This window comes from Pinus tabuliformis, chromosome 6 (assembly GCF_031772625.1).
Source record: "Pinus tabuliformis cultivar Carrire ecotype Pingquan chromosome 6, CPIR1, whole genome shotgun sequence".
NCBI classification, from domain to species: Eukaryota; Viridiplantae; Streptophyta; class Pinopsida; order Pinales; family Pinaceae; genus Pinus; species Pinus tabuliformis.
In genome coordinates this window covers 1,276,366,220-1,276,384,738 of record NC_142292.1, presented here as the reverse complement: position 1 = coordinate 1,276,384,738, position 18,519 = coordinate 1,276,366,220, and the positions used below count along the sequence as shown (strand labels likewise).

The 18,519-nt window shown below is 40.3% G+C and overlaps 1 protein-coding gene across 1 annotated transcript in view; it reads right to left on the bottom strand.

Moving 5' to 3' along the window:
- Nucleotides 1-2,498: 2,498 nt before the first annotated feature.
- Nucleotides 2,499-18,519, bottom strand: part of LOC149263302 (nitroreductase family protein) — an 83,857-nt gene continuing 67,836 nt past the window's right edge. The window contains exon 3 of the mRNA XM_089426100.1: nt 2,499-2,874. Coding sequence (XP_089282226.1) covers nt 2,747-2,874 — 128 coding nt within the window. The 3' untranslated portion in view covers nt 2,499-2,746. The remainder of the gene's footprint in view (nt 2,875-18,519) is intronic.

Here is an 18,519-nt window from a genome sequence, read left to right as displayed (position 1 = left end):
AACTCGCTAAAACTCTTGGGCCACTTACAAGTTCAAGTACGCCATTGAATACATAAACAGAAAAGATTACGACTAACCAAGAATTGGAAGCCTAGAAGCATGACAGTCTCTTCCCAAAACACAGCCCATACGCAACACTAGACATGGCAAAAGTTAATGTAATTCAAAGTTCACAACTTGACACTAGCAATTGCGTGACACCACCTTTACACCAGTGACTTGATTAATGGTAAACCACTCGAAGCATAAGTAACCAACTAGTCATCTTCAAACCTTGCCCTCAATCAGAGAAAGGAGCACCAACATGCCTGCAACCTATGCTTCCACATAATTGTGGAACTTGTTCTCTATCTCCTGCATGGCATTCAACCTTTTAGCATGCTTCTCAGCATTAGATAAAGGGTCGCTTGGTTATCTCCACCTTATTGTTTCATGTAAGCACTGTGTTGCAACAACCATGGGTCAAAATCATCAATCTTGTCAGTGTTAACACGCAGGGTTCCAGTTGTTGAAGTCATCACTGCATCCAGCTGCTAGAGTACATAAGTAGTCAATGTGATAATGCTTGAATCAATTTTATTTGAAGTCTTAACCAAACTTTTGAACCTTCAATCCAATAACTTCGTTGCCAGAAGCCTTGAACATCCTTTCAACAGCCTCAACATGCTTTTGGGACCTCTCAGACAAAAATAAGTACCATTAATGCACTTGGTATCTTGCAAGATAATGATACAAAACTGGTTTGCCATCATCCACAGCGAAAAGACCAAATAAACCGAAAATATGCTAAACATCTTGCATCTTGAAAAATGTGATTGGCACCAGAATGTAATTAAAGACGTTTTTAAGATCATCTGTGGATGTGAACTAACTAGAATTTGCATGTGACATTGTCGTCAACATAAAGCTATATCTTGGTCAATTTGCTCACTACTACTTGAAATGTATAGTTTCCAGGTTAGCATTGTTGAGAAATCTAGGGAATTATTAGTTATGTGATTTCTCTTCCATTGGTAACTGCATGTGAGTATTTTTACTTCATTAGATTAGGATCTTCTCTTTGCTTAAGTTATTAGTGTCTTCTTCATCAAACAGCTACCAATGCATAAACATAAATAGACGAGAAAGAGTGTAAGATATGAGCTAAAGCCAAAACCTCTAACTCTTTGAGAGGAAAACTCGCACCTATTCTTCTTATAAGATTCCAATTGACAAATACCAAGACCAAGACCCTTGACCTATTAGCCACTCCAAAACCAAGACACACGTTCTCTTGTCAATCCTCTTCTTGACTCCTCTTCCACCGACAATTTCATCATTACCTTTGATACTGAGATCTTCATCACTACCTTGACAACATTGTTTCCTTTATGAGCCCTTATCATAATAGTATTACCAACAACGAACTGTTATGTCATTAATGATGCCTTACTGCACTTGATGTAACACCGAAACAGAGGCTCTGCAAGGTAGCATCTATACTATGATTATATCTACTTCATAGATCCGAACTTCTTAATTGTGATTACTACCACTATGATCCGAGCTTTAGAGGGATCTGATTTCCCTTTGTCAAACCAAACTGTCATTTCATATGTTACTGCTCATCCGAAATAGAGAGACATGAACTGTCTTCTCTGTGGAGATCCTTACTGCCCATCTGAAATAGGGAGATATGCATCCAAACTTCATTCTTCTATTACCCATCCGAAATCACAAAGATATGTGAATTATAGTCTTCCACTATCCATGCAAAGTTCTGTTTCTATCACCAAAAACATCAGAGAATATATCTGAATTCTGACTGGAATAATAGGCCAAGGTTTCTATATATAGTGGTATGTCTGAATATATAAGCCAACATGAGTTTATGAACCGGTGTGTCTCCATAATGTGAGCCGACATGAGTTCCTTCATTTATCTTGAGGCCAACATAGGAAGAGGAGGGTTGTGCGTGTCTTTGGAGGGCTATTTTACTAGGATACATTTGACATATCTTATACATGACATTGACTCTTTCACAAATCCTAAGGCTCTCAATGGGAGCCATCTAAAATAAAGCGCTTGCTCATGAAACCCATGAAGCAAGGCGTTGCAAAAATAGTTTTATTTACTTCTTTTCATCATTTACAAAGATCATAATTACATGTCATTATGACGACCGAACCTAATTACGTTTTACAACAAGCATATCATTCTATTAGGTTTGCCTTGAATCCTACTAGTTTATTATATGAATAATGTCAGTACATAAACATGAAATGACTTATTCTTGAGCAGGGGGAACATGACTAACCATACAGATCTATCCTTGAGGCTTACCCCCAACAATAAATTGCACTGAAACCGTGGTTGCGCATTTTGCGTTTACCATGTAACAAGAAGTCATCCAAAATGTGCAAACTTTACAAACAAATTTTCCGCACTTGTGAAGTGAGTGTGCATAATATTTTGCACAAATATATCTATAAAGTGATACTACAGTGTACTCAATCAAATACATTAATATACTGGAGTAATTCTGATAACTGATTTTGTTGCGTTACACGATATTTCTTGATTCCATGTTAGGTATTGCATCTAACAATTTACAGAAAATTATTACAAACTTGACGTTAAGCTATCTCAATCAGAAGAAACTAATTTCATGGATTGCCTATGCCATGGGTCTTATGCACAAAGCTTTTATGACACTGTGCCATAAGAACTTCAAAATTATAACATATACACCTGCAGTTGTTGTATATTACGAATCTAGTTCTGGACCTGGATAAGCTGGTAGACTCATTATCCGTTTGTCTAATACCCCAGTTCCTACAGTGAAGTGATAAAGGCTCTGGAATTCATTTCCACTTAATCCAAGAACTGCATGCACTGCAACAAATAAATCCAGAAAAAGATTCAGCATTAATATTAAAACTTCCCATCATTGCAATCATGCATTGTCACATATCTGACTATAAAGAAGCACTAAAAGATAATCCTTTAAACTGACCATCATGGCATAGCTGTAAATGCCTATTATTCCAACTGAACTGAGATGTTACATAAATATTCTGATTAATTGACATTTCTACCAGGAAATACCTTACATTCCAGCGAAATTGAGATATCAGACACAAATTCTGATTAAATGATACCAAAATCAGGCAACAATAAACATGCATGAATACTTTGCTAATCAATACTTAGCACTGTATGTAGTTAAATGGATAAGTGAACATTAGATACTGTAATATTTTTCTTAACATTCATCTTACACAGCACTAGTTTCAACATGTGAGGAACAATGTTTGGGACCTTACATCATGGATGCATCTAAATCAATACAGTGAACATCAATTTTGCATTTTGCCCCTTTGATTTCATATTACAAAAAACTACTTAGGTGATACCACAACCTGGTTATCCTAGGGAGGTATGTAGCCCTCATCCTTCTAGTTTGCCAATAATTTTCAACTGCATGTTACCCATCCCTCACCCATTAACCAAAAACTAAAAAATTGTAAATTATGGTGCTCTAATCTAAAATTGTTAATAGGTAAATTTTCTTGAATTTTACTTCATGTGTTAAAAATATTTGACAAAAAGAAATTGTGGGATGGGGAATTGTTAAATTTACGAGGCAGCTTAGGGAAGAATTTCCCTTGATTCCCTAAAGTGAATTCAAATTGATTGGCAAAGTTTTATTTTGAAAATAATTATGAAGGTGTCCATTTGAATTTAAATTATTAACGTCTCCGGCCTAAGATATTCAAAGTTGGCTTTAATATGTACTTGGAGGAAAAACCATTTTATTTGTAATTCAAATTTAAATTTTTCATCAATGACTTCATGTCAGCCCATCCAATAGTGTGACCCTTCAAACTATAACAAATCACTATATATATCCCATTGGGGTGCTCCTCGAAAGTGTGAATTTTAATCTGCAGTTTTTGGATGGCTACCTCAGTAAGTTCAGATGACTCTGAGATTTCGGTGACTTCTGTGGATCTTGCTTCCAACTGTAGCCTGTAACATGACATTTCTGTTTTTCACATTCTCCAGTTTCACAGTCTCCACAGTGTCTCGGCATCTCAGGTTACTCGCATCTCTGTGGAAAGGTTACTTGCTCTCTGTGGATGGTCTCATTATATATGGGTCTCTGTGCTTCGCATTTAGCTCAGTGAAACGTCATCTATGGCTCTCGCATTTTACTATATCATGGCATCTATGGTACTCTCATTTCTCTGTATCATGGCTCTCGCTTTCCATTGTCTCTTGGCATCTCAGTGGTATCACAGTTATGTTTGGCACTTGGCATCTCAATGGTATGATCACAGCCACAGTATATTGGCTCAGAGTCTCAACTCTGGTATTCATATGGTCTTGATGGGCAGTCTCTAGATTGGGCGTATACTCTCTGCAATTTGATACACAATATGTTGTCTACGCGTTATGGTCACAGTGATATGTATGGAGGTCTCAACGCTGTTCTGCGATGGGTGTATTGTTTCTACAGATCTATGCTAGCAGCTATATTCATATATACATATAGAGTAATGTCTATGGTCAGCGGTACTTATATGGTTGGCACAAGCACTCTCCCGACATCCCTATAGTCTCAGCGTCACCATTATATGGACCTGTTTCAGCACTAGATGAGTCTCGGCTCTGTCATATAAACTGTATGTATGGCATGATCAATTGCAGAGCGTCACAGATGTATGATAGCAGTATTGTATATATGGTTCAGTTAGATATGTGTCTCAGTTCAGTTCTATGGATAGCAGCATTGGCATTCTATTCGTTGACATCACCATTACAATATATGTATGGCGCTATTGGCATCACAGTTCAAGAATATGTATGGTATCGTTCAGTCCAGAAGCAGTGACGGAGTTTATATATTGCAGCCCTAATATCAGTGTGGCAGTGTAATGTAACAGTATTCTCGATAAGACTAGTTCACAAACGTAGTTGTGAACACGTCATGTATATAGACCCTGAGCAGCCTAATGATGATATTTGTACTTTGTACCTCTCTGTTGAACTTTCTATGACAATCTAATAGAAGAAGAAGAATTTGGAAGGGTTTTCCCCCTCGTGGGGTTTTGCCCTGGTCTCTAACCAAATCTCGGTGTCCTCTTCGTGCATGCTTTTCTTCTTGAGATCTTTTATGTTCTGTTGCTATGATGTCATTGTTCTTTCTATATAATTGCTGATGATGCTTAAAGGTCATGGGGTGAATGTAAATCTGAAATGGTGAAATGCAATTATCTAAAGCAAAGAACAATCAACCCTTAGAAAATTTAACATGGTACCAGAGCCAGGGTGAAGAAACATCAATGACATCACCCCTGTAAGGACACCTGTGAATAAGTTAAAGGGATGACAGAGACCTAAAAAAATGCTAGGGTTTGAAGTAAACCCTAGGCACCCTTGTTATAGCAACAAGAATTAGGGTTAGAGTTTGGAGGAAACCCTTGGAAGAAGTGCAGTGTGGATATGATGAAGCCTTGAAGCCCTAGCATGATCAGTGAAAAGTTGTACAAGCATCCCTGATAGATTTTGTGTAACCCTAGATTCACTCTAGAGAGATAGCATGTTTGATTGGCTATTGGCCATTGAGACTTCTCCTCCTTTGACGATATTTATGATATGTGATACATCACGATTAAAAAGGAAAGGACTTGGAACAAGCATTCTACAATGATTGCATCTTCGGAAGACCCTTGGTAACAGGTTCAAGAGGGAGTTGATCACTTCTTTCAACCCTTGTTAAAGATAAGTATCTTCTAGACCTATTTCTTTATGACACCACTCTTGTTTAGGTTTATCATTTTTCTTGTTGTTCTTGCATGAATACTCGAGTAGTTGAGCAATGTCCCTTCCTAAATTATTTTGGAACAGGATTACTCTCTACATTTTGGGGCCAATTTTGGAAAAGATGGGGCCCATTCGATTTTATTAGGAGGCTTAGACATTAGTAGTAAGTTATTTTGGATTTTGTTAAGTAACACGTGGGGGCCACCCACACTAGGAAAATTGTTAATTTTAGGTATGTTCTATGCTTAGGGCAGTTTATTTCAATTTTCATAGTTAGCTCAATGTCTTTTCAAGATTAGCAATCACATCAGCATTAAAGTAAACTGCACATAGAACATAAACATATATCGCAAAAGACATGCCAAGACAAGAGGACACAAGATGTGGCGCTAGCCAGGAACAAACCCCAATGTGGGGAAACACTTGATCAATTCTTCTTATATGTTCTTCAATATTTCAGCACAGTGTGAGAGAGAGAGAGAGTACATTTACAACAGAAGTCAACACTTCGACTTTCTAGATAAGAGAATCGATCATCTCTACATGAGATCAGTTGAAGACATGCTGCTTCAACAGATTCTCTAAGGTGACTCCTTCACCTATCATTGTGCTGCATCTTGTCCATGTGCTGCACCTCATCGTGCTGCACCATGCTACAACATCATACCATGTTCCTGAGCTGCACCATGCTGCTCCACTGCTGAGCTGTACCTCATCACGCTGTACACAACTTGCTGCTCTTAATCATCATGCTGCTGCACTAGCTGTCACTGCTTTATGAGATAGGTCATCAACATTCAGTGCTCTTCATACAATCAACAATGCAGGTCTTCAAGGTGAGGCTCTACCACTTGAGCGATCCTTAGAACAAATTGTGCTGCTGGCTATGGCCTACGGCCTAGCCCAACAGCAAGTTAAGCCTATGATGATTGAGTCCAACAAGATTGACTCAATCTGAATATACACAAGGACAGTCTTCTTCATTGTAATGACAACCTTATAAACTGTCCTCATGAACAGCCTCATCACTGCACTATCACCACACTTCTATGACACAGTCTTTAATGCTGTCATGATGACTGGTTAGGGCACTTCTTGGTTGTAGCTTAGGGATCCAAACAGCCCTAAAATAACAACCTCTAGTTCCTCCTTATTGCAGATTCTACTGCCCCTCAAGAATAACATTAACTTACCCAAACAGTCCTTAAATAGGCCACGCTGTCACCTACAGCAATGTGGCATTATGACAGCTGCTTAGATGACTGTAACAGATCTCTTCGAGCAGTGTATAAGGTCTTCTGTCTGCGGAATAAGGGCTGCACATAACAGTGGCTAGGGCATCATCCTAAATTGTGTCTAAGACCTTTCCTTGACAGCGTTTAGGAGGAGCTTCTTCAGGCAGCATATAGGTCCTCCCTTGACTGCGTATAAGTCTCCTTCAGGATTGTGGATTAGGGCTCCTCAACAACGGATAGATTAGGTCTCTTTTGACAGCGTTTAGTCCTCCTTTGTGCAGCGTATAGAAGCCTCCTTCAACTGCGGATATAGGGCTGTATTTAGACCTTCTTTTGCTGCGTAATAGGACCTGCGGTAGGGCTCCTTCCAACTGCAGCTATGCCTCTTTTATGACTGTGGCTAGGGCTCATTAAGGCCTTCTTTATACAGCGTATAAGGATCCTCCTTGACTCCGTCTATAGGGCATAGATGTCCAGCGTAGAGGTCTCCTTCATGACAGCGTATAGGATAGGGCAACGTATCCTCTTTAGGTCTCTCCTCCCACCAAAACCCAAAGACAAGTGGAGAGGAAGAGATCACCAAGAAGATGAGTGTCTAAATGACTTGAAGTCCTCCTCTATTTATACTAAAACGTTGAGCACAAGTGGGGTTTATTTGGTTGCTGGCCGACCTTGACGAACTGTCCCATAACACAAATAAATTCATATCTACATGAATACTTATCGGAATCGGATGATCTTTAGATCAATTCTATGTTACCAGGATTCGGATACGGATACGGATACGAATACGGATCCGGATCCGGATCCGCTAGTTTTTTGAAAATGCAAGATCCGGATACGGCAAGGATACGTCACGTACAAAAAAATAAAATATAATAATATTTTTAAAATTTTAAAAAACACTTTAGAGTTCAAAAATCAATTACTCCATTGAACCATCAAACACTTTTAGAACCGAAACCGTTAGATATATTATGAATAGGAAGACTGAAACACTGAAATGATGCATCATCCATCATACAAAGTAACAAAAAAGATCATAATATCATAAATGTTAACAGTAAATACATTTACATATCTTCAAATGGATCTCTATCTTCTGCATATTGCAACTCTACATCATGAATAGATGATGGGGGTCCTGGAATGTAGGAAGTTGCATCAGTAGGCTGGACTGGTGGTGGAACAATGTCCTCAAGTGGGTTGAGGTGATTCATGGCATTTAGTGTCAGGTTCAAGTCAGAGATCTCAGGCTCCACATCCCACATCCTATTCGGACCTTTTTTATACTCTGGTTCAACATGTGATAGAAGACGGAGGTTGGAATGAACATAAACAAGATCCTCAGCCTTTGCCGCTCCCAGCCTGTTTCGCTTCACTGAATGGATGAAGCCATATGTACTCCAATTCCTCTCAGCTGATGAGGAACTAGCAACCTGTGATAATAACTTGGTGGCTAAAGTAGAGAGATGAATGATATCCCCACCATGGAAGCACCACCAAGTAATAGGATCAAGATGTCCTCGATCGTCCATAGCTACTGGATCTGAAAAGCTACTTGTAGACTGTACAAACCCTCCAAATTCTTGGCGGACTTCCATTGCAACTCCCATATCTCTATAAATTTTCCTCAAAGCTGTTTTGTATCCTTGTACCACTTCAGAATCCTTGTTTGGTGTTGTTCTACCTGGTAAAGACAAAACTTTGGAATGATAGTATTTAGGGTGCAATGCATATGCCAGAAGGTGTAATGGTGTGGTCATTTTGTTCCAACTTTCTGTAACTATGTCTTTCACTAAATAATAGAATGTTTCATCAGGGTCATTTTCACTTGCCCTGATAATTTCCCTTATCCTCTCTAACATACTATCAATGTTTTCATAAACTTCCCCCAAGCAAGGTGTATCTGTATCAAATGCCCTGATCAAGGTCAAGATTGGTTCAGTGAACCGTAGAAGATATTGGACCTTGTCCCACCATGCATCATCAAGAATGATGGACTTGATTTTTTGCCCTCTATCAGAAGTGGAAGTCCTCCATGATTCCCAAAGAGGGTCAATGACCATTGCTTGTAATGCTTGTCTCACCTCCACAAGCCTCTTTATGACAAGAGTGTGGGAGGCAAAACGAGTTTCAGCAACCTACAAGTTTCAAAAAGTACAAAAGTCAAATCACAAATTGAAATGAGAAATCATATATAAATTTGCAATTAAAAGAATTTCCAATACAAATAATATTGATTAAAAGAGAATACCTTTAGTAGCTCCAACTTTGCAAAACCTCTATAAATGGCCTGGGACATTGAATGATTGGTTATGAACATTTGGATTTCCTTTGCTGCCACATATATTTCATTAATCCATTCAATCTCACCAATCTTGGCAAGCATAAGGTTCAGTGAATGTACTGCACATGGAGTCCAAAAGATGTGATCATATTGACTCTCCACAATCAAACCTGCAGCTTTACAAACTTGTGCATTGTCTGTAATGACTTGGACAACATTATGTGGCCCCACACTTTCTATTGCCTCAATAAGAATTGTGGATATGAAAGATGCATCTTTCTTTATTCCACTGCAATCAATAGCCTTCAAAAACATTGCCCCTTGGGGGCATACTGCAACAACGTTAATCAATGGACGGTTTCTTTGATCTCTCCATCCATCAGAAATGATGGACACCCCTGTTTCTGCCCATGTATCCCGGATTGCCTGTAGTTGTCTATCCACAGATTGTCTTTCTGATGCCAACAAAGTAGTGCGGACCTTTTCATATCCAGGGCTTTTGTACCCTTTCGGCGCTTCATTCACTGCTTTAATCATTTGTTGCCAATAAGGGGAACGCACCAAATTGAATGCTAGCCCATTTGCATAGATGCAACGAGCTACATGTTCATCAGCTATCTCTCTACCTTGATTATTGAATGATGCTTCAAGAGGGCCTAGAGTGGGCCTTTTATTAGTTGTGGCAATAGGCCTAGATGGCAATGGAGGCCTAGTTGTAGAGCTTTGCACAGGGTACTTTCCCTTAGCATGCTTCCTATCAGCAACGTCTTGCAAAGATGCATAGAATTGCATTTTTCCAGGACTCAAACCTTTGCCAAGTTTGCCATTTGCATCTTTTGGTCCAGTGCATACTTGCACCCCTGTGTTAGTTTGACCAGTGAGATGGGCCTTCACTCTAGTATATGAGCCATTTTTTATATCTTGGCATTCATTGCACTTCCATTTAAATGAACCACCTCCGGGATTTTTTCCAATAATCTCCACATACTGCCATAGAGGAGATTTTGGGTCTGTCTTGATGATTTCTCTTTCACTCTGCTCGCGCTGTGATGGCTCCATAATGATATATAAATTATGTTACTGATACTCACAACTGCATATAAAATTCAAAATATAATGTATTAAAATTTAATAATATTAATTATCCATACACAATTTGAATTAAATAACTAATATATTTATATATAGACAAACGCCAAGATTTAACAGGTATCAGATTTAACGCTAATAATTTATATTTATAAACTCTGATAATTTATATTTATAAACCCTGATACCTTAACGCTGATAATTTATATTTATAAACTCTGATAATTTAACAGGTATCAGATAAACTCTGATAATTTAACAGGTATCTAATAAACTCTGATAATTTATATTTATAAACCCTGATACGCTAACCCTGATCTCAGATTTAGAATATCGTTTTGAGAACGTGATTTGGTTGTCTTTAAATAATATAATATTATTATATTAGTTAGAATATTTGTTTTGTTGTTTCGTAGATGTATTAGAGTTATAATAATGTATAGTCTTTTCATAATTTTAACATTATGAGATGTGTAATTCATTAAAGAATTTTTATTGAACAAATTTTATGAGTCGACCGTAGGTGAGGTGAAAGTATTTTCATTAAAATCTCAATCTTTTCAAAATAATAATACATTAGGATATCCGATAAACAGTGGCCGATGTTTTCAACTATGACGCTGATAATTTATATTTATAAACTCTGATAATTTATATTTATATATATTTATATTTATATATTTAAATTTTTACAGTTATGATTTATGATTTTATCACACCCCTATAGACTATAGTCTCTACGCTAATCCGATGGAAGGGCACCGCCGCAGCTATTAAATATCCGAACCAATAAAGTTATAAACGCTCCCGTGGCTTGATTCCAGAGCTCGTATTTCTAATTTGTAAACGCTGACGGCTGTGGTAAACCCAGAACCGTGGACCCGTAACAGTGGTTATAAACTTATAATATATAAAGGTTATAATATATATGAATATTGACTGAACGCTGATAAACCCAGAACCGTGGACGGGTCTAAACCCAGAACCGTGGACGGTGGACCCGTAAGTTGTAACAATGGTTATAAATTATAATATCTAATGGTTATAATATAAAACAATGCGGCTGTAATCATATAAAATTTAAAAACAATGCGGCACATTCCAATGGCAATGATAAAATAGTAAAATACCTTGCCCGGTGTCTGGTCCAGCCGACACAACTGGAACGCTGGGCCCCCTGAAGCTAAACGCCAAGAAACTCAGAGGTAAACGCCAAACGCTTATGTTCCACTGTTTTTTTCTGTTCCGCCTGACTGCCGACCAATGGGGGACCACCTCACTTTAACGCAAACATCAAAGCAAAAACCCTAAACTAAACTCCCACGCATACAACGCTTTTACTTTTTCGGTTTTAAGGTATGCAGGTTCCGGCATTCGACTAACCATACGTTTCCAGGAAAGACGAGCCGTTTCCAAAAACTGATATTCGCCACGTGCCATTTTTCCCACGTATTTTTCCGTATCCGGATCCGGATCCGTATCAGATCCGCGGATACGGAGATCTCGGACCCTCAGCTGCCGGATCCGGTAACGTAGGATCAATCCTACACCTCTCAATGAGAGGGATCCAAGAAAAATATCAGCTGCCATTAATAAGATAACCCACATGGAGTTTGGCCCTAGTTGCCAATTTTAATGCTCCCTCTCAAATAGGGAGAACTCCATCCGCTGATCCATATGTTCGACTGTACTATCTCTGCCATCAATGCCCTACAATGCTCTGCTTTGCTAAGCTCTACTTAGTTCTGCTCAGTTCCGCTCCGCTCTACTGAACCATGAAGAAGAAGAATTGATCGAGAATGTCTCATACCATTCTCTACTGACCCGAAGTCAGTTTCATCTTACTAACCCGAAGTCAGTTTTATTGATCCCATATCAATATCACAAGAGAGTGTCTCAAATCACTCATATTGATCTCAGATCAGTTACATTGATTCCAAATCAATTACATTGATCCCAGATCAATGGAGGTCATTCTAGCATAGGGAGTACGGTAGATACAACGATGCGTCCATCGATAGTACTACTATGGTCTAACCCCATTTCCCTGCTCATTGATCAGATGAGAGGTACTTCCCATGAGTTCTAAACTACATGGGTAGGATGCCTCAACAGGAGAACTAATCATCCTGTCCACAGGAGAACGAATCATCTTGTCCCACAGTCGCCACAGGAGAACTAATCATCCCAGCTCACAGGAGAACTAATCATCCTGTTCCACAGTTGCCACAGGAGAACTAATCATCCCGGCCCACAAGAGAACTAATCATCATGTTCCATAGTTGCCACGAGGTATCACAGGGAAAGGTTGAACCTGTCACCCTGTACATAGCACACCACAAGGGGAGGGTGAGTCGCCCTGTGGTTGTATGTCACTCCAGTAAGTACCCCAAGCCCCCAAAGCTCCTAGAGCTCAGTGCATGCAACATGTAGGACCCTTATATGAAGGTCTCTAAATGACTCCAAGTCGTTAGGGAAAATCACAGATTTAACCTTTCCCTGAGGCTTTGACAAAGTGTCTGTGACCTGTACATTAGTCTCAATGCGATGGAGCCTCCTTGCTCATCGACTTACCATATCCCAAATAAGCTAGTATCTGATGTCTATCTACTCGGGCAATCATCAAATACGGGATTCCTCAATAATCGAATCCCCCCTGGTTGTCACAAAGAATCACAGTGGTATTCATCATGTGTACAAACAACTCACTGATGAGCTTCCACAACCAAGCAGCGTCACACGAGATCATACTCGTAGCTATGTATTCGGTCTCGGTGGTGCTTATAGCAACCGACTTCTGCTTCTTGCTCATCCATGATATCGAAGCATAATCCAGAAACACTGAGAAGTGCTCTGGCGATCCTTCACACTACCTGCCCAGTCAGCATTCTAATAATCATGCAGCTTCATATTTTCAGCAATGTATCTCAATCCATGAGAGATTGTGCCCTGAAGATATCTCAGAAGATTCTTGGCACCAATCTAGTGAGGCTCAACCAAATATGAGCTCACCATGCTAACTGCAAAGCATATATATGGATGGAAGTTCACCAAGAACATCAATGCAAAGGATTTTATAAACTTAGAGGCATTTCCCAAATCTGGTCCGGCATCACCACCATATAACTTCTGAAAGTTAAGATCCTCGAGGTAGTCACGGGCTTGCAGTTTACCATTCCATATCTGGAATCCAACTTCCTCTTACTTCTTCAAGTGAGAGGGTTTGCACCTATCAGAAATAGGTCGTTTCTCAGAAGGTGCCGGTATAAGAGATCTATCATCCACAACCTTCAAACAATGGTTTGGATTGGCTTCACTTTTAGTGAAACTCAGCTTCATCAAACAGCTATCAATCCTCTCATATTAGGCCCGGCCCGGGGTGTTTTGCTTCAAGCCATAGAGGGCTTTCTTCCACCTGCATACATGAGATCCCTGGTCATGAATCTCAAACCCCTCGGGTTGTTCCAAATCTGTGGACCTGCTACATGAGGGGAATGATCCCCTTGTAAGATTTTCATTCGGTACATCTCGGACATGTACCTTCATGATCTTCTTGAATTTAGGCATCCCTGTCACCATTTGACTCACATCGGGTAGGGTCGCATAATAAGTAGACCTTCGGTGCTACAGATGAGATATGTCAATTGACATGATCCCCAATGGACCATCCTGCAACTTGATACAAATTTCCAACCCTGAACCCATGAGAAAAAGGTATCTTTGAAAATTGCATTTTCCAACACTACCTTTCCATCGATGAATGCCACCTTGTAGCCTTTGACTTCCATTGCCAAAATGGACACCAGGTTCTTCTTGCGTTCAGGTACATAAAAGAGATTTTGTAAATGAATCGAGTTACCCTCATTAAATTGAGGGGTAACATTTCCTACACCCTTTCCGGGATAGGTGGCATTGGCTCCAAGTATAATCCCACGATTGTTTCCATCTCTACAAAATTAGAGAGAGCACCCTTCTATCTGATGAAATGCCTTGAAGCACTATAATCAATAAGCCAGATTCCCAAAGAATCTGAAGGAGAGGGCCAATACAAGATAGCACTTCTTTATCTTATCAGAAACAACATTTGATTCTTCATACCTAGGGTTCCTTGCTTTCTCTGAAGAGTCGGTCGTTTCCTTGATGACCTGCATTACCTGTCATTCCTCTGACCATTGAAGATGTCCCTGGAATGATTGTTATCATCATCAAGTGACATGTCCCTGCCATTCGGACACTCCTTCGCATAATGGCCGAACTAGTTATTTGCCTTTCCTTCCACCCTGAGATCCGGTCTTCCCAATGAAGTGATCTTTAGGTAGGCCATATTCCGTTGCACCATTCTGATAATATTCTCTGCTTCGATTTCACCCTCGGTGAATTTGAAGAGGGATGAGGAACCCATTGATCCTTTTGTCCTTTCCTAACTGTCTTCGGTGATTGCTCTTTCACTCTAGCTTGGGCATTGTCTTCACCTCAGCTCTGATACCATGTTAATTTTAGGTATGTTCTATGCTTAGACCATTTTATTTCAATTGTCATAGTTAGCTCAATATCTTTTCCAAATTAACAATCACATCAACATTAAAGTAAACTGCAGATAGAACATAAACATAAATCGCAGAAGACATGCCAAGACAAGAGGACACAAGATATGGTGCTAGCCAGGAACAAACCCCAATGTGGAGAACCCTTGATCAATTCTTCTTATATGTTCTTCAATAGTTCAGCACAGAGAGAGAGAGAGATAGTACATTTACAACAGAAGTCAACACTTCGACTTTCTAGATAAGAGAATCGATCATCTCTACATGAGATCAGTTGAAGACATGTTGCTTCAATTGATTCTCCAAGGTGACTCCTTCACCTATCATTGTGATACATCTCGTCCATGTGCTGCACCATGCTACAACATCATATCATGTTCCTGAGCTGCACCACGTTGCTCCACTGTTGAGTTGTACCTCATCACGTTGTACACAACTTGCTGCTCTTAATCATCATGCTGTTGCACTAGTTTTCACTGCTTTATGAGATAGGTCATTAACATTCAGTGCTCTTCCTTCATACAATCAACAATGCAGGGCTTCAAGGTGAGGCTCTACCACTTGAGCGATCCTTAGATCAAACTGTGCTGCTGGCTATGGCCTACGGCCTAGTCCAGCAACAAGTTAAGCCTATGATGATTGAGTCCAACAAGATTGACTCAATCTGAATATACACAAGGACAGTTTTCTTGATTGAATGACAACCTTATTAACTGTCCTCATGAACAGCCTCATCATTGCACTGTCACCACACTTCTATAACACAATCTTTGATGCTGTCATGGTTAGGGCACTTCTTGATTGTAGCTTAGGGATCCAAACAGCGCTAAAACAACAACCTCTAGTTCCTCCTTATTGCAGATTCTACTGCCCCTCAAGAATAACATTAACTTGCCCAAACAATCCTTAAATAGGCCACGCTGTCACCTACAGCAATGTGGCATTATGACAGTTGCTTAGATGACTGTAACAGATCTCTTAGAGCTATGTATAATGTATTCTGTCTGCGGAATAAGGGTTGCACATAACAGTGGCTAGGGCATCATCCTAAATTGTGTCTCAGACCTTTCCTTGACAGCGTTTAGGAGGAGCTTCTTCAAGCAGCGTATAGGTCCTCCCTTGACTGCATATAAGTCTCCTTCAAGATTGCGGATTAGGGCTCCTCAACAGCGGATAGATTAGGTCTCTTTTGACAGCATTTAGTCCTCCTTTGTGCAACAAGCATATAGAAGCCTCCTTCAATTACAGATATAGGGCTATATTTAGACCTTCTTTTGCTACGTAATAGGACCTGCGGTAAGGCTCCTTCCAACTGCGGCTATGCCTCTTTTGTGACTGCGGCTAGGGCTTATTAAGGCCTCCTTTATACAGCGTATAAGGATCCTCCTTGACTCAGTCTATAGGGCCTAGATGTCCAGCATATAGATCTCTGCATGGCTAAAGCTTGATCTTCATTAGGGTAGCGTAGAGGTCTCCTTCATGACAGCGTATAGGATAGGGCATCCTCTAGGGCAACGTATCCTCTTTAGGTCTCTCCTCCCACCAAAACCCAAAGACAGGTGGAGAGAAAGAGATCACCAAGAAGATGAGTGTCTAAATGACTTGAAGTCCTCCTTTATTTATACTAAAACGTTGAGCACAAATGGGGTTTATTTGGTTGCTGGCCGACATTGACGAATTGTCCCATAACACAAATAAATTCATATCTCCATGAATACTTATCGGAATCAGATGATCTTTAGATCAATCCTACACCTCTCGATGAGAGGGATCCAAGAAAAATATCAGCTGCCATTAATAAGATGACCCACATGGAGTTTGGCCCTAGTTGCCAATTTCAACAAAAAATACGCACTCCCTAGTTCGAATTGCATCAGAGGGGAAGTTGATGGTTAAGTGGGGGACCCCCAAAGGAGGGAAAATGGAGGGAAAGGTGCTCCATGAAATCTATTTAAGGAAGGCAGCACTCCTCATTTGAATACCTTTGGCATATCAAATTTCTTCTTGGTTGCTCGAGCTGCTTAGCCAAGTCACTTGTTGTTTAGCAAGAGTTCTTCAAGCGGAGAACTCGCTCTCTCTTCGGGGGACTTCGAATGCCACCCTAGAGAGGATTCATCCACATTCTTTAGGAGGAGATCTTCAGTCTGGTTTCCAGCAGTTGTATTTAGCATCTCCAGGTGTTGCGTATTTCTGGAGGATGCAGTGGGAGAAGTCGAGTTGTGATTTTGACGTTCTTCAAAGAAGCTTTGGTCGGGAGAAATTCCGGAAGGGAGGCTCTGGTGTTTTGTTGCCATTTAATCTAGTTTTTGGGCTAGAGGAGAGAGCTACTATTCAGTGGGATTTTCGCACTTCCTGGGCTAGCGCGAAGGGAGGATATTGGGCACACGTGAGAGGTGGAGACTCAGCGATTGAGGTTGATCCTTGTTGGGAGAAACAAGGGAAACATTAGTGGAGGTGATTGCTACTTTTCTGGAGTATTGGAGGGAGATTTTGTTGGTGCATTGGCAAGCAGTGTGCTTCAATAGTCTTGGAGGGCGTAGGGCCTTTTGGGGGTTGATTTTGGGAGGTCAAAACCAGACCAAACCATTTCTGGGTTTTGGTCAAGGAGCTTGAGGTTAATTTTGCAACATTTTCACAGCATCAGTGGTCGGGTTTCTAGCAATTCCTTTCCAACAGACAATGCAGATATTTTTTGCAGCGGAGAGCATCATCGAAGCAGTTGTTATCAGCATTTGGGCTTATTGTTTTGTCACTTCTGCTTTGTCACGCTTACCATTTAGGCAAGCCTAGGTGCACTTCTTCCATACTATTGTACTTGCTCCATTTGATTAATAAAATGGCTCCGGTGAATTTTACTTCTGGAGTTTTTATGAGTATTTGTTGAATGTTTGAATTTTATGGTGTTGTATTAGTTTAAGCTTTACATATCGTTGTTTATCCAAGTTTGGAACACTACAGTGGTATCAGAGCTTAGATCTTGGCTCAGTCATGGGGGATTTTCCTATGAGTGAGGAGGACTGACAGAATATTACTTACAGGAGGCAAAGGTACCGAAGCTGGGAGAGGGTGTTGGAGATCACTCCAGACACAGAGGACCGTGGGAAGGAAGTGTTGACAGAAGACATGGGGGAGCCCAAGAGCAGAGAAGAGATTGCCTTTGACAGTCTCTTGAAGGCTTTGAGCGATTTGGCAAAGGGGCAAAAAGAGATGTTAGACGAGCTCAAAATGCAAAACTGAGAGTGGAGCACTCATCGGGAGTTTCTATTTGGAGAGACTTCGAGGGCCTCTCAATAGCTTGATCATCTTTCATCCACTGCGCAACCTCCATCCTCGAGTGGGCCACCTCGAGCCACTCTACCTTCTTTCTTACCTTTGGCACAAGGTGAACCGGGAGGAGTTGAGGATCAATCACCTACGGGAGAGCATTTCAGGGAGTGGCAGTCCATGGGAGCAGACTTCAGAGAGACACTATCTTTCGGAGACTTTTGCCAAAGAAAACAAAGTGAGAAGGGTAAGGGCTATGGAGCCCATGGTACGCAGAACTATGAGCTGC